General features: G+C 37.2%; 2 protein-coding genes across 4 annotated transcripts in view; one reads left to right on the top strand and one right to left on the bottom strand.

The window, feature by feature from the left end:
* The first annotated feature begins 563 nt into the window (after nt 1-563).
* Nucleotides 564-7,528, top strand: tegt (testis enhanced gene transcript (BAX inhibitor 1)). Of its 2 annotated transcripts, none has more exons than XM_023270995.3 (10): nt 564-723; nt 1,498-1,601; nt 1,705-1,813; nt 3,168-3,288; nt 3,414-3,462; nt 3,613-3,710; nt 3,907-3,986; nt 5,333-5,433; nt 5,708-5,783; nt 6,617-7,528. In XM_023270995.3, exons 2-10 carry the CDS (start codon nt 1,546-1,548, stop codon nt 6,638-6,640), a joined length of 714 nt encoding a protein of 237 aa, XP_023126763.1. In that variant the 5' UTR covers nt 564-723; nt 1,498-1,545; the 3' UTR covers nt 6,641-7,528. The 2 variants fall into 2 exon arrangements, with proteins under 2 accessions (XP_023126763.1, XP_023126764.1); XM_023270996.3 differs by having other exon boundaries at nt 583-727.
* A 1,249-nt stretch (nt 7,529-8,777) lies between these two features.
* nckap5l (NCK-associated protein 5-like) overlaps nt 8,778-16,025 on the bottom strand; it is a 59,224-nt gene continuing 51,976 nt past the window's right edge. For both annotated transcript variants that reach the window (XM_055013203.1, XM_055013204.1), the window contains exons 9-13: nt 15,139-15,256; nt 14,956-15,028; nt 13,653-13,931; nt 12,160-12,311; nt 8,778-9,923 (exon numbers count right to left, since the gene is read on the bottom strand). In XM_055013203.1, coding sequence (XP_054869178.1) covers nt 9,663-9,923; nt 12,160-12,311; nt 13,653-13,931; nt 14,956-15,028; nt 15,139-15,256 — 883 coding nt within the window. In that variant the 3' untranslated portion in view covers nt 8,778-9,662. The remainder of the gene's footprint in view (nt 9,924-12,159; nt 12,312-13,652; nt 13,932-14,955; nt 15,029-15,138; nt 15,257-16,025) is intronic.

Genomic DNA, 16,025 nt, shown 5'->3' with positions numbered 1-16,025 from the left:
GCAATATTACTCTTAGAAACATTTTATTTTTAATTATACGTGAGACGGAACAATGTGTTTAATATTCACTTTCATTTTGGTTGCATTTTTTTGCTAATTTTGCTGTAGTTTAATTACTTTTACTTGTAATGGAGTCCAGGTACTGTGTGGCTTTACTGCTTTTCATAAATAAAATGCCCGAATATTTATAAAAACATATAGAATAACGAGTCTAAAATATAAATTGTGTAACTTTAATTGTACATGTTGCCTGCAGTTGCACTCCTCTGTGTAAATTTGCATCAGCTCTGCTTTAGTTTCGGGTTGACTGAAGGCAGCTGCAGCGCTGATAACAGAAATGGTGCAGCTCTATTTACGAGTCGGCCATTTTAAGTGCACCGGGGACATTACTCAGTGGCACACCCGGAAGTGAATTTTAATACAAGGTTCCTCGACAGTTTGCCTATATTGTATAAAAAATAAATTTGAGTTGCGTTTATCAAACAAAAACAGACGACGTGTTTGTTTTTTCCGTCAGCAGCGAGGAAAACTGCCGTATTCCAGTTTAAAACCGTCGGGTTCTTCTGCGGTCGCTAATCCGGACTACAATCTTCTGGGCGTTTCCATGGTGACATCAGCAGGCTGCCGTGAGCTGACTGACACGTACTGTTTTGTTGAAAGAAATAGAGCAATAAAGCAGGACGGAGACGGAGAAAAGCCAGTGAAACCACCCGGAGCAGAGAGGTAGGTGAGCGGTCCGTACTCGCGGAGACACACCGAGCTAACGCCGATGTGTCGCAGTAACGGCGGCTGGAACATTTGCACCGTTATCGGTTGAAGAATGACGGAGCCGTCGAGTTGTGCTGGCAGACGCTAGCTAGCTAGCCGCTGGTCATTTAACGCCTACTAGCTAGCAGCGTTAGCTATTAATAACATAAGTCTCAGGCAGTTCTAGTGGTGTGTTACTCGACACCCTTGTCTCATTCTTACTTACATATTTATGATTTATCAAGTCATCGTTTCGGTTTTGTCGCCAGCTAACAATTGCAACGGACCGATAGCATGCTATCGGTTAGCTTGTTTGCTTACTACGCGTGATTGTGTGCTAGTTGTGGTACTCAAAGGCTGACATCTAAAACCTGTTGTGTAACTTAGTGTTGCAGACCCTCGTCCAATTAAACTACGCACTTCTGACCTGCGACATGTGTTTGTATCATTAATGGTGGAAATAATATTCAGAATATTAGCTTAAATTTAAGTAGCGATAGCAGATTCGTAAAATAACACCAAGTGAGAGCACTGAGATTAAATTTTATTGTAGTACATATTAGCAGTAAAGTAAATAGTAAATATTTACGTGAATGATAGTAAAACTGGCTGTAAATAGAGTAAACGCACCTGTTCCTGATCATTAACAGAAGGTGGCACCTGTGCTACCTGCTATAAGCTAACAGCTATATCTTTGTTTATGACCCATATAGTGGAGTAAAGGTCTAATTTATTTGTACTTCTATTCAGAGGAGACATTGTCCAAAATCTCTTGAGATCTCACTTCCTGATTTCACCATGAACGTGTTTGACCGCAACATCAACATTGACGCGCTCCTGAAGTTCTCCCAAATGTACGTAAGCATGCAGTACATTTCTGTGTAGTGTAGGACTGTCTTGGTGTGCTTTGACTCCAGTTTCCGTCTCATGACTTGTTCTTTGTCATCTCTTCTGCAGATCTCATTCCACCCAGGTGCACTTGAAGAATGTGTACTCCAGCTTGGCAATGTGTATGTTTGTGGCCGCAGCCGGCTCCTATGTCCATGTTGTCACACGCCTCTTCCAGGTAACACTAACAAGACACAGGAGAATCTACCTGTGCAGCCTTTACATGAGGGCAAATGGTACAATCACAAATAGTTTATGCTACCTAGTCTAACCGTGTTTGCACAATACATTTACTGAAACTATCAACTGCAGACTAAGTATGTTAGTAAATTGTGAAAGTTCTGCTGTTATATGCTCTAAGTAGCCCAGAAAGTCTGTGTATTTTGTGAAGTTTAAATTATCTGTTCGTCCACTGAACACATACTTTGCAGCTTAGTCACCGCCGTCTATGTTTAATGTGACAACACCAGCTTCTACAAGAAACTGGGCTAAATGCGGCTCATGTGTAGGATATTCTGCAGCCTCATACTGGCCACCCCCATTTGTTATTTTGGGATTTAGAAGAATCAGAATCAGCTTTAATGGCCAGGTTCATACACAACACACAAGGAATTTGGTTTCGGCTGTTGGTGTCACCCTGGAATAAGGGGAGAGAGAATAATAATAATTTTTTTTAAAAACTATAGAAAGAAGAAGAGCGGAAAAAAGTAGTAGTAATAAAAATAAATATATAACACGATATATACAGATATTTAGAAACTAGAAAGGAATATATAAACACAGTAGTGCAAAGTGATAATTGCTAGATGATGATACAGTGCAAAAAGCAGAGAAAGTTGTTCTTAGTGCAAAAAGTACTGTACATATCCATTGGTATATTGTACAGGTGTAGAGGAATGGCTCAGCTGTTTATTACGGTCATGACAGTGGGGGTAGAAGCTGTTCTTGTGTCTGGTGGTTTTAGTGAACATGGCTCTGTAGCACCTGCCAGAGGTGAGGGGGGAGAACAGTTTATGTCCAGGGTGAGTGGGGTCTCTGATGATGTTCCCTGCCCTCTTCCTGGTTTTAGTGGAGTAGAGTTCCCGGATGGAGGGCAGGGGGGCTCCAGTGATGTCCTCTGCAGTCTGTACTGTGCGCTGTAGTCTGCCAGAACATGTTCAGAACCAGTGAACATCAAAAAAAGCAAAGCACGCACACGTGACATGACAAGGAAATACCATAAGAACAAGTGTCCATCAGAGGAGGGTTTGTTGTGCATTCTCATGTTTAGCAGGCCTCAGCAGGTTGAAGGAGGAAGGTGTTTTCTGAAGATCTAGTTATAATGCTGTTGTCTCAGTTAAATTAAACCTGCTGCTGTGAGGAACTGGTGTGGCATTTTTAAGAGAATGGGTTAAAATGGGTATTACCTTTTAAAGGAGCAGTTTTGTTCCCAAGATAGTGACAACATTTAGGCGTTACCTTGTTCAGTACAGTACCTGAGTGTGTAGTATTTTTGCCGCAGTATCCATGCCCTGTCGTTGCCTTGTTCTCAGGGCGGTGTGCTGTCTGTGCTCGGCTCCCTGGGGATGATGTTCTGGCTCGCCATGACACCCCACAACCCCGAGACAGAGAAGAAGAGGCTGGCCATACTCGCAGGATTCGCCTTCCTCACAGGTAAACTGATGTTGTGGTTAGATATGTTTCTGATTTTAAATGTGGCACTTTACTTGTGCCGAAAGTTGAACAGTTAGTCTGTGATTATACAAGCGTTTAAAGCAGTGTGTGCTCTCCCTCCCCAGGTGTCGGCCTTGGACCCACACTGGACTTTGTCATCGCTATCAATCCAAGGTACGCAGAGTAATGTTCTAGCTGAATGAAAGTTAAACATTGTAACTGTGAAGCTTTAACACTCATTCATCTTAACTCGTAGGTCTTTAAATCATTCAACACAGTTGTTTACTTATTAAATAAAGTTAATTCTGGTTTGTTTCTCCTCAGCATCATTGTGACGGCCTTCATGGGAACCTCTGTGATCTTTATCTGCTTCACTCTCAGCGCCCTCTATGCCAAACGCAGGAGCTACCTGTTCCTCGGAGGTAGAGGAAGTTTATAGATGCTGCAGCTCATTTTTATTATAACACTGTGATCTGTACATTACCTTCATTTTTGTCCATAAGAGAAATTTGATTTTACAGAAGCAGTGACAGAAGGTTTAACAGAACCATGCAGGAAAAGTGCAGTAAAATAAACGTTTGCTCAACTTTTCCTTACTTCTTCCTGTTTCCCTCTCAGGCACACTGATGTCTGGTCTTTCCATCTTGTTCCTGATGTCTCTGATGAACATGTTCTTTGGATCTATGATGCTGTTTAAGGTAATTGAGCCAAGTGGCACCAATCTAAATGTTTGATCAGGCCTGTAACACATTATTGTCTATTGGTATTCTGCTTCTTGTTACTTGTGATTTCATCTCACAGCTGTTAAAATAACCTGTTTAATATATGTGTTGCCGTATCAGCTAACATACAGCAGTAACCTATCAACATTAGCTAGATAAGATTGGGTGGTCATCTTGTCTATTCTTATGCACAATCATGTCATTTATTAATCTATCTTTGCTCAGTCAAAAGGACTAGACCACTAATTTAACAGCCTTGTGCAAAAATGCCTTGAAAGGAAGTCTTTGGTTTAAAAAAAAATAAAAGACTGTATACACTACCAGTCAAATGTTTGGGGTCACTTTGAAATGTCCTTATTTTTGAAAGAAAAGCATTTTTTTCAATGAAGATAACATTAAATGAATCAGAAATCCAGTCTAGACATTGTTAATGTGGTAAATGACTATTCTAGCTGGAAACAGCTGATTTTTAATGGAATATCTCCATAGGGGTACAGAGGAACATTTCCAGCAACCATCACTCCTGTGTTCTAATGCTACATTGTGTTAGCTAATGGTGTTGAAGGCTAATTGATGATTAGAAAACCCTTGTGTAATTATGTTAGTACATGAATAAAAATGTGAGTTTTCATGGAAAACATGAAATTGTCTGGATGACCCCAAACTTTTGAACAGTAGTGTATGTTTAGCCTACATTTTTTGGGCACAATATGCGATTTGGCTCCTAAGCAGACTTAATTGCATTGAATCAGTTGATTAGTAAACATTATCAATGTCTAATTCCCAGTTTAATGACAGAACAATGTCTGTGCAAAATTAATTCTAAGAGCTCGCTGTAAGGGAGAAATAATTGCAAATAATTCAGTTAAAAATGTGAACAATATAATTTTGATTGCGTTGTAATACAGCATGATCATATTAAAAGTAAAAAGACCTTTTCCTATTGGCCTGCTGAGATCTGAAGTTATAGTAATGAGACTCTCACTAATGATGTAGATAAATAACCTGAGTCTGATTATGTTGTAGTTACTGCTTTTGTTTGCGTTTTTATTTTAGAAGAAAGTAAAGACACCTTTTCCCGCAGAATATTCTCCACATTTGTCCTGAAAGTTAATTTGATGTTCATAAACTACATTCAGCTACACGTGTGAAACCTTTCCATGTGTGACTCTCATGTTTTTCTAGAAAAGAGGTTTCTAAGAATTGCAAAAGTACATATATGAAATAATATCCACTTTACTTTTGCTTCAGGACCTCAGTTATAATTTTGCCTTCTCAAACCACATTTTTTAATTGTGTTTTTTAACTTTTCCCTCTTACAGGCTCACATGTACCTCGGGCTGCTCATCATGTGCGGCTTTGTGCTGTTCGACACTCAGCTCATCATTGAGAAAGCAGAGAACGGAGACAAAGATTACGTCTGGTGAGGACTCACATTTATTACAAGTAAACTGAACCCAAACCCTTCATCTGTTCTCTTCTCATAACCAAATTAAATGCAAATACGTCGTCCTATAGCGAGGCCTTCATGTGAGAACACCATGCAAATTAACGGGACTTTTTCTAAAGTGTTACATAACTTAAGCCTTTAGATGATGAACTGTTGCAGCCTTTTATTTTACACAAGAACAGTGATTTATGGTAGTGTTAATACATTTTACAGTCCTGAAATGAACTTTGTAAATTTGTTTTTTAAGGCACTGTGTGGACTTGTTCCTGGATTTCATTACCATCTTCAGGAAACTGATGGTCATCCTCGCCATGAACGACAAGGTACGGGCATAATTAAATTTTATTTTAATTTTTATTTTATTATTTTTATCTTTATTTTTATTATTTATATTATTATTATTTATTCATATTTATATATTATTTGAATTTTATTTATTTTTTATCTTTATTTTTATTATTTATATTATTATTTATTTATATATTATTTAATTTTATTATTTTATCTTTATTTTTATTATTTATATTATTATTTATTTATATTTATATATTATTTGAATTTTATTTCATTTATTATTTTTTAAGTTAAAGAATATCTAGTTATTTTTGCCATATTTTTCTTATTCTCCACAAATGCCATGAAAAGAGATGAAATGAATGCATTTAATAATCTATAAACCTTTGAAAAACACTTAATTAATAGTACTTTATTTTGTTTCCGTCCCACATAAACAATCCTGCTGCTCTCAGAACTCACTACATCAACAAAAATGTAGTAATCTGGAGTGTAACGATCCTTAGCAATTTTTTATTATCTCCTTTTTAAGTGATCTTTAGTAAGAACAACAAGATTCGGGGCCACAGATGTTAGAAGTTAGGTTAGTAAGTATTGAGGTAAAAGTAAAATATAAGAAAGATAAATTTTTAGTTTTGGTGTTTTCACGAGACAGAAATATAGAATATTGTCAGCCTTACCCTTTACATTTTTTATGTTGCAACACTAATTATATTTGACTTTCCACTTTTAGATGCAGGTGTAACTATAATCTCCACCTGCTGTTAAAATAAATATGTTTACATACACTAAAGTGAGCGTTTTTCTTATGAATGTTTTGATTTTGTGTGACAAAACTAATAATTTGTCTCTTGTCTTTCAGGAAAAGAAGAAGGAAAAGAAGTAAAGAACATTCGAACAGCAGGAAAAATTAAAAAAAACATCAATCAGTCAGATAAAAAGGCACAATTTGCAATGCACTTGGTGCTTTTCACTTTGTCTTCATTTCTCAGATTAACTCCTATGTGGTCTTATATTATTGAAATTTCTTTGATTTCTTTTTCTGAAACTTACAGCAAGGGTTGAATGTAAGTTTATGGTTCCAGTAATGCTAGTCCCATGTTTGGCTGTGAATGGAGAATACTAACGCTGCAGTGATCATGCTTGGCCTGTAGAGGGCGGTGTCGCCCCGCCGAGCTAACGAAGACTCATATTACTGTTAATTAGTGCCATAAATTAACGACATGATAGGCTCCTTTTTTAGTGGGTCACGTGAGCTTCTGAAACTGATTATCGTTTTATTTTATGTAATTTCTTTTCTTTTTTCGTTGATTTGCTTGTTTATAGTTTTCCTCAGTTCCTCTTTAGTGGAGTGTCACGAGATACAATGTCCCCTGATTTTGACAACAGATTCCCCCTCTCAGATGATTTTCCCTTTTCATTGTTTTGAGTGAGAATTGTGCAGCCTGTCAGCCTCCCGATGATCTGCTCAGATCAATCGCTGGTTTGGTTTTGTGGACGGCTGGAGGAGGAAGAGTCGACGCCATCTGTCCGTTCCCTTCAGATCTGGAGAGCAGACAGGCAAGTGATTCAGACCAACTCCCCGTGTAAATTTCTCCAAATATCTGTTGTCTAGGAATTAGTTTGCCAAATGATGTGATAGTAACCCGACGAATTTGGCATCAGTGCTATTTTTTTTCTTTTTGAAAGTGTATACTGTGAAGAATTTATTTTATTGATGTAAAACTGAAACTAATAATTTGATACATTTGCTCAAATAAATGTGTTGAACGTACTGAAGCAAAGTTTAAAGCGGTTTTATTCACATTAATGGAAAGTCCTCTACTTAACCCTCTTAACCTTTTTTTTTTTAAAATCAGATATACTGGCCTCTCAAAAAACCTTTCATGCTCCCATGTATTCATTTAATGTTCAGTTAGATCTTATTCAACATCAGATAAAAGTCGATATAGTCACGTCTTTTTTTTATCCAGATCAACTGTTAGTGTACATTTCTGTTTGGTGTGAGCCTTTATTCATTAATTCAAGCTGCATATTTTACTATCCTAACACTTTTAGCTAGCTTTAGTTTAAAAGTTTCTGTATTTTAATTAAATGTTTCAGTTATTCTACCAACTAAAATGTGAAAAATTAGCTGGTTTACTTCTCTGAAGTGAAGCAAGTCTAAAACAGTAAAATAATCCTTAATGCTATTTATTCATTAGGTTAAGCTGCATATGTTACTTTTCTAACATTTTTAGCTAATAGTAGCTTTAGTTTTTAAAGTTGAAATGTATTTTAATTCAGTGTTTCAGCGATTTTACAAACGAAAACAAACAATTGCTGGTTTAGCTTCTTCAATGTGTTGCCATTGTGTATTTCGTCTAAAATAGTTTTTTTCTACTATTTATTTACATTTCATAGCCATAAAGCAAATGATCAATAGATGCAAATATAATGGAAGCTAATAGCAAATAGTTTTCTATGGCATTGTGATATTGATAAATTAATGTAGTTGTCGCTGGTTGAGATTTATCTAATTTTAATGCATTATGCAACAGGATTATTATGGGATGGCCACTTTATTAAGTACATCTGTGAAAGCTGGAATGATTTGAAACATTTCTGCTTTTGTGAAGCTTTTGCTATTTTTTTGTTGATCGTGTCAAAAATTCTCTGTTAATGTGTATTTTTGTGTATTTTGTTTATAAGAAATGATGGTATAATATGTGAAATGGGTGGACAAAATATTAGGTACACCTTTAAATGCAGACTAGTAAATCATTATCACCCATTATGACCTCAGTAATGATTAAAAACTGGTAATTTAGAAGCTTTGTAATAGAATTTATACCAGCTCTGCAACCCTAATGTAATAAAGTGGCCGATTCAGTGTATTTTTCAGCTGAAATTTAAATTTGTAGATTAACTTTTGCTGTCATATAAAAGCTAAAACAGTAAAAAGTCTTAATATTTTCTTCTGACATGCAAACTGTAGCGCTGTAGAAGTACTTAGTGTAATCGTAAAAACACATACAACGAACTAAATCAAAACATTTTAATTAGAAAGTCTGAAAAACGGCAGTAGGTACATAGGACCTCTATTTGCTAGGGAACAAACAGCAATAGAGATGTTGAAACACAAGATATGAACATAACTCTACTAAGCGAGGAGACTGCAATTTTCACAGAAAGATTACAAAACAAAAAAAAAAGATGACCGCAAATGATGGACATTTAAAATAAATAAATAATAGAAATACTTATTCATTGAATAGTGTTGCCATTTCTCTTTTCTATGTTATTATTGCTGGTATATATTACCTTTAAATGTATTATGATTTAAAAACAGACATTTTCTGACAACCTTCCTTGGCCGCAAAACAAACAAAAAAAAATATCAACATGATCAATAAAATCGTTTGTACATTTAAAATGCATGAGTTTAGCAATTAAGAATCACAGACATGAACATTCGTTTTTTTTTCCTTTTTTTAGGCGCTCCATGTTTTTTTTTTTTGTCATTTTCTTTATTTTCCCTAATACATTATGTGGTGAAATTAATGGATGTATCGATACAGTACAGTACTATCGGACTGATCGCCGCCTCCTCCACACAGAAATCCGTCTACCAGGATGAGAAAAAAACAAAAAACAGGTCGACAACTTGTGCTGATCGTTAGCTTGGCCATGCGTTTTTGTAAGTCCTGTATACATCGAGTGTCCACAGTCTGGTTGTGGGAGGAAAAGTGAACAACCTATATTATTTGGGTGGCTTTTGGCTTCATGTTCGGTGGAAATCCTGAGGAGAGCAATCCATCTTTCCAGTCGCAGCAGCTGATGCGGCGTCACCAGTTTGTTTTCCTCAGCAGCAGCGTCACAGTAGATCCAGGAGGAGGCGTCGGAACTCATCCTCCATCCTCCGTCATTCATCCTTGGCTGCCGCAGGAGGACAAACTGTCGTACAGGGAGTCGCTCAGAGACTCGGGCGTCTCCAGGACCTGAGGGCGACTCGGGGACAGGGCTTCCTCCGGGCGCTCCCTGAGCAGCTCCAGTCCGGCCTCCCGGCTCATCTCGGGGACGCTGGGAGTCCTCGTCTTCCCCCGGCGGCTCATCCCCGACTGGGCGGGGACGGGCAGGCTGCCGGGGTCCACCACCCGGCTGGAGGACGGAGCGCCGGCCTTCATGCCCTGAGAGGAGACATGTTTTAGATCAGGGAAGGACCGATTATCAGGGCCGATATCTAACATTTCTCTAATGATCTGTAGTTTGATTGATCCATTATTGATAAATTAAAAGCACTATGAAGCAAATTTGATCTATGTTAATTTTTGACCAACACTTTTTCACAAAAACACCAGTCATATTCATCGTATGTGTAAACCTACTCTTGGCATTTCATGATTCTGATTCTTTACAATATATAATATTTCTTGTCATGCTAGCATGCTAAAGATAAAGTAAAATACAGAATTTAGTATTAAATGATATACTATATATTATTTCTTGTCATGTTAGCACGTTAAAGATCAAGTATAATACTGAATTTAGTGATAAATATCACAATATATAACATCTCTTGTATGCTAGCATGCTAAAGATGAAGTTAAATACTGCATTAAGTGAAAAATAATAGATAATATTTTTGTTATGATCAGAGATGGGCTGATTATTATGGCCAATATTTAACATTTTTGCAATGACCTGTATTGGAAAAATGTGATGTGATGTGATTATGCTAACATAATTTGCTATGAAGCAAATTATGTTAGCATGCTAAAGATTAAATGAAATACTGACTTTAGTAATAAATAATACACTGTATAATATTTCTTGTTATGTTAGCATGCTAAAGGTAAAGTAAAATACAGAATTTAGTACTAAATGTTACAATATATAATACCTCTTGTATGTTAGCATGCTAAAGATAAAGTATAACACTGAATTTTGTGATAAATATTACACTATATTATTGCAGCCGCAGAAACATCAGTTTGATAACATGACCTGAAAACACTCAGTTTTTCTTCAACAGCAAAGCATTTCAAATCATTAAAGATTTAGGCCTCAGTGGGCAAGAAAAGTGATAAACAGAGAAATAAAATAGTGAAGAATAGCAGCCACAAGGTTAATATTTGTAGTTTTAAGAAGAGATTGAGGCCTATATTTTACTTTTTGTCAATTACTGCTATCCAAGCCCAGGTGAAGGCTATTGCTAACAGGTTTCCTGTTCCTCTTAGTCTGTCTGAAGCATTATCACATCTCCTAATATCAGATTTACTTTAACAATCTGCTCTAACTGACAGTCACATCTCTTTAGTAGAGGCACAAACCACAATACAGGAAATTAGCTTCTCTCACAGTGGCTAAAGCTATGCTAGCGGGGCTAAGTGAAAAGGCAGCCATTAATTAACCAATTAGCCAATAATTAACTTAACGTCTGGATCATAGTGGACAATAAAAGTGACAGAACAATGAAATATCAAGACCATAGACGTAACTGCAGGACATCAAACATTAATGACTCCTATTTCTAGTTTAAATATTTAGATATAGCCACAGTTATTAATGAAGAAGTCGAGTTATGAATGGCAGGTTCTCTGATATCACATGCTGTTAAAACATTACATTCAATGGATATTGGTTCCAAATATACACATCTGCAGGCCTGACAGTGTGTTTGACAGTTGATTCATCCTTTTTATATAGTCTGTAGCTTGATATTTGTCCTAAGCTACAACACAAAAAATTCTGAATAAATAGTTGGCAGCACAGTATGAGCATTCTGAGGCTGGCTGGTTTGTTTATTGGCCTTTCTACATCACCAATAATCGGCATCAGCATCGGTCAATCCCTATTTTAGATCACGTGTTTCTTATGTAACGCCTGCAGGTGCAAACACAAAAACTGTGCTACAGAATTCATCCAAATGTGAATATTTAATATGTAGCTGATTAATAATTTCTAAAGGGAGAATGGGCGTCTGTGTTTTTTTTTTTTTTTTTTTTACATTATGTAAGATGTGAGCGCGGGTTTAAAAATGCATCTCGACTTTGCTGCCTGCAAGTACTTTAGTCTGGAAGTGACCCAGATAGTTTCTTATGCAACAAAAAAATCTCATTAATTAGGTAAAAAAATAAATAAATAAATATTAATGTGCAAAGACTTCTTCTAGTTTCGTAACCTTTTTTTTGTGAGTTTCTTAACAGCTTTCAGAAAACAGGCTGTTTTATGTTCTGCAGATCTTTATACCCCTCAAGGCAAAGTTGTGATTTGTGATATCGGGCTGCATAAAAATAACTGAATCCACTTGAAAGAAAGTTTACAAGCAGGAGAACATAACCCTCCTGCAGATTTGAGCACCAAAACTGTAGGATAAACCCATTAATTTAGCTCCATTAGAACTAGCCGTTGGGCTCTATTTACCCCTCTGAATGGAGATCCAAAGGACACGGCCTCCTCCTCCTCCTCCTCCACCGCCAGGTAAACCTCTGCAGGGCCGGCTGGAGTCTTCAGGTTGGGGAAAGTCCAAGTTTTGGAGCGAGGAGAGAACATGTTTGCTCCGTGGGCCTCTTTATCTGCACATGGAAAGATTAAAAAGGCCAGTTATTTATTCCTGCTTCCCACATCTGAGGGATTTTCTCTGAATGTAGCAGCACAAGCTCCAGTCAAAGTGAGCAAACGTCAGTTTTAAACGGCTGCTACAGAGAGAATAAATGTGTTTTGTGGAGAACCAATCAAACTGAAACATCTCAACAACTACTGACATAACTATTGCCATAACAATTTGCACAGACGTTCAAGGAAAGCACCTGCAATTTGGTGCAGACATTCTTTGCTTCCAGCACCAAAAACAGATAAAATTGTAAAATATTAAAAGAAACTTGCATGAACTGCACTTATGTGTTTACTGCTACTATTCTTGTTACGTTAGCATGCTGAAGAGCAAGTATAATACTGAATTTAGTGATAAATATTACACTGCATAATATTTCTTGTATGTTAGCATGCTAAAGATCAAGTAAAATACTGCATTCAGTGACAAATGTCACACTATATAATATTTCTTCAATGCTAGCATGCTAAAGATAAAGTCAAATATTGAATTTAGTGATAAATATTACAATATATAATATTTCTTGTATGCTAACATGCTAAAGTTCAAGTAAAATGCTGCATTTAGTGATAAATATCATACTATATAATATTTCTTCGACGCTAGCATGCTAAATATAAAGTCAAATATTGAATTTAGTGATAAATATTACACTATATATTTCCTGTATGTTAGCATACTGAAGATAAAGTAAAATACTGCATTTAGTGATAAATATCACACTATATAATATTTCTTCGATGCTAGCATGCTAAATATAAAGTCAAATATTGAATTTAGTGATAAATATTACGCTATATATTTCCTGTGTTAGCATGCTAAAGATAAAGTAAAATACTGAATTTAGCGACGAATGTTACACTATATATTTCTTGCTACGCTTGCATGCTAAAGATGAAGTCAAATATGCATTTAGTGATAAATACGACAATATATAATATTTCTTGCATGCTAAAGATCTACTACAATATTGAATTTAGTGATACAAATTACTGTCATTGCTGTGTTTTGATCTCAAATTAAATATCTAAAGTAGCAGAAGCATCAGTTTTACAACACGGCCTGAAAACATTCAGTTTTTTCTTTAATAGCAAAGCACTTTCTCTCATTTTCACATTATTTTGGACAGAAGTTACCTGTTGATACCTTCTAAGATGTTTTTTTTTTTTTTAAGGAAGCTGGATTCAGTATTTTTTAAATTCCTCTTCTCAGCCTACAGGTGTTTCTTTCAGACCTTTACGTCAGAGTTTTACCAGCCTGACCTCCAGCTGTTATTACATCTGACCGCTGCAGATGTTTCTACCTTCTCGGATGACGCCGGCGGAGCTTCGTCCCTCCAGCACCGAGCCGTACTGGATGGTGGGAATCAGCTGCTTGTGAGGGACGTAGCACTCGGTCTGGGACGTCGGCTCTCGGTCCAGGGTCCGAGCCCGACGTCCGGCTCGTCCAGGCGACCCGGTGGAGTGATGCTCGGCGCCGGCCCTCGTCTTGGACAAACCCCGACCGGCTGCACCGCTGCTGCAGTCAGGCAGTGGGAACGTACCGATGCCGCTGTCCAGAGTGTACGTGGAAGCACCAGAACCTGCAGCGGGAACAAATAAAGGAGGGTAAATAAAACTACACAAAGAATTTTTTATGATTTTCTACTTAAAGGTATTTACTGCAGAACTCTGAGAAACAATACACTGGAATTTGGACAACTTTCATGTAATTTATAGCATTTTTTTAAGGATAAAAAACAAAAAAATATTTGACCCCAATGCAACTTGCAGCAATGAAATAAATGTAAAAAGTGCAACACATGCCAAAACAGAACTTTAAAGTTGACTAAAATAGAAATACTGAAATATTTTTTAAATTAAACTGAACTACAGTAAAACTTCTTTGCATTTTTATCAGTCATTTCACGATGTATTTCCTGTTCTATCAGTACATTTCTATATTACTCCGCCAGAGTTATGTGATGATCGTATACGTTTGTCCGTCTGTCTGTCTGACTGTTCGCAACATTACTCAAAAATGGACCAACAGATTTGGATGAAATTTTCAGGGAAGGCCAGAAATGACACAAGGACCAAGTGATTAGATTTTGGCAGTGATGCAGCTTCTAGTCTGGATCCACGGATTTGTTAAAGATTTCTGTATCATTGCAAGATAGCGGCACGGCGTCACTGTAACTATGACAACAAGTAAACATTAGGTCAGCTGCCTGCTGACGATCACATGATTGTGATCCTACTACACATCGACCACTGCAGACTTATGATTAAATTGTGGGGGTGTTTTCAAGTCCCACCACATCCCCGCTACATATTTAGGTCATGCGATTTGGTATCCATACATAACATACACATGCATGGCACATGCCTGTGCTCAGTGCAAGGTCATTTTGTTTGTGGGTACATCTATGTTAAATGGCCACATTCTATGGTGCCTTCATTTCTGCAACAATTTTTTTCAAGATTTCATCTGTCAGAAATGATACAACGACTGAGCAGCCTTGGCAGAGTACTCTGCTTTTCTTGTATAATTCATTTATTTATATCCACACAGGTCAGGTTTGAAGCTTCTAAAATGTTCCCAGACTCCCAGCAGACTCTTCTTACCTGCAAAGTGCTGAGAGTGAACCGAATCTGCGAGGTTCTCATCTGATGTGATCTTTCCGATTCTATCTGATCCCTGCGTGGAAGAACCACAAAGAGGCAGAAAGAAGCGTGAAAGTTCTGAAAGCCTCGAAATGTTGTCTGCATTTGTTAAACCTCCCTCTGAACTGCAGATAAAAACTGTACCTTCTCCATGTCGTCGTGGCCGATGACGTCGCTCTGCTGACTGAACATCGGTTTGGACGTCTTGCAGTCGAAAGAGAGTCGGCGCTGAGGGACGCTGATCACGTCCTTCCCGTCCACTCTGTATTTATCAGACACACAACTTTAGGTACAGGCAAAGCAAGATTATTGGTGAAAAGACTAACTAGCTGCTGGCTGTTGCTTCAGTTTACAGTACAGGCAAGTGTGGTATCAATCTACTCATCTAAAGGCCTTTACTGTAGCTGTTCTCACTGTTATTTGGACAGAAGTGACTAACAAAACAAACTTGTTAATAAGTTTTGAGACTTTCATTTTTTAGGAACCAGCATTCACTGTTGTTTTCTGGCTCTTCCAGACCCACAGACTCTGTTTCTTTAAGTATCAGACCTTTAAGTAACAGTGATCTCAACAACCTGATCTCCTCCAGCTGTTATTATGTCTAAGTCAGCCAGCTTGTTGGCACCTTTGCGGTAACACGGCTGAGCTTCCTCCCTCCAGCAACAACAGGCTCTTTAGTCGCACTTTAAAGAACTTTTACTTTAAGAGCAGCGTACATGTGATAGGAAAGTTTCATGATATAATAGAAGAAGGCTGTTATTTATTACAGGCTGCGTCACTGATGGGTTCATGAGCTTGTTTTGCTGTTGCAATCGTGATTTATAACTATCATGAGATCTGCTCAGTTTCATCTTTTACTAGAGAGAAAACTGTGCAAATATAGAGGGAAATTGTTTAATTTTTATCAGCTCACAAGTTGTTTGTGAAGCATTTTGCTGGATTTCGGTTGAAAGGTGGGAATTTAAAGACAAAGACAACTGGCTGGTTTATTATTTGTCTAGATTATTAAGATAAAATAAGAACTTTATTGA

This window comes from Amphiprion ocellaris, chromosome 8 (genome assembly GCF_022539595.1).
Source record: "Amphiprion ocellaris isolate individual 3 ecotype Okinawa chromosome 8, ASM2253959v1, whole genome shotgun sequence".
NCBI lineage: Eukaryota > Metazoa > Chordata > Actinopteri > Pomacentridae > Amphiprion > Amphiprion ocellaris.
This window is presented reverse-complemented; position numbering and strand designations above follow the sequence as displayed.

Coding starts and splice junctions, on each gene's coding strand:
- tegt (XM_023270995.3), top strand. CDS start 1,546: ATGAACGTGTTTGACCGCAACATCAACATTGACGCGCTCCTGAAGTTC. Junction 1,814..3,167: donor TTGTCACACGCCTCTTCCAG/GTAACACTAACA, acceptor CCTTGTTCTCAG/GGCGGTGTGCTGTCTGTGCT. Junction 3,987..5,332: donor GATCTATGATGCTGTTTAAG/GTAATTGAGCCA, acceptor TCCCTCTTACAG/GCTCACATGTACCTCGGGCT.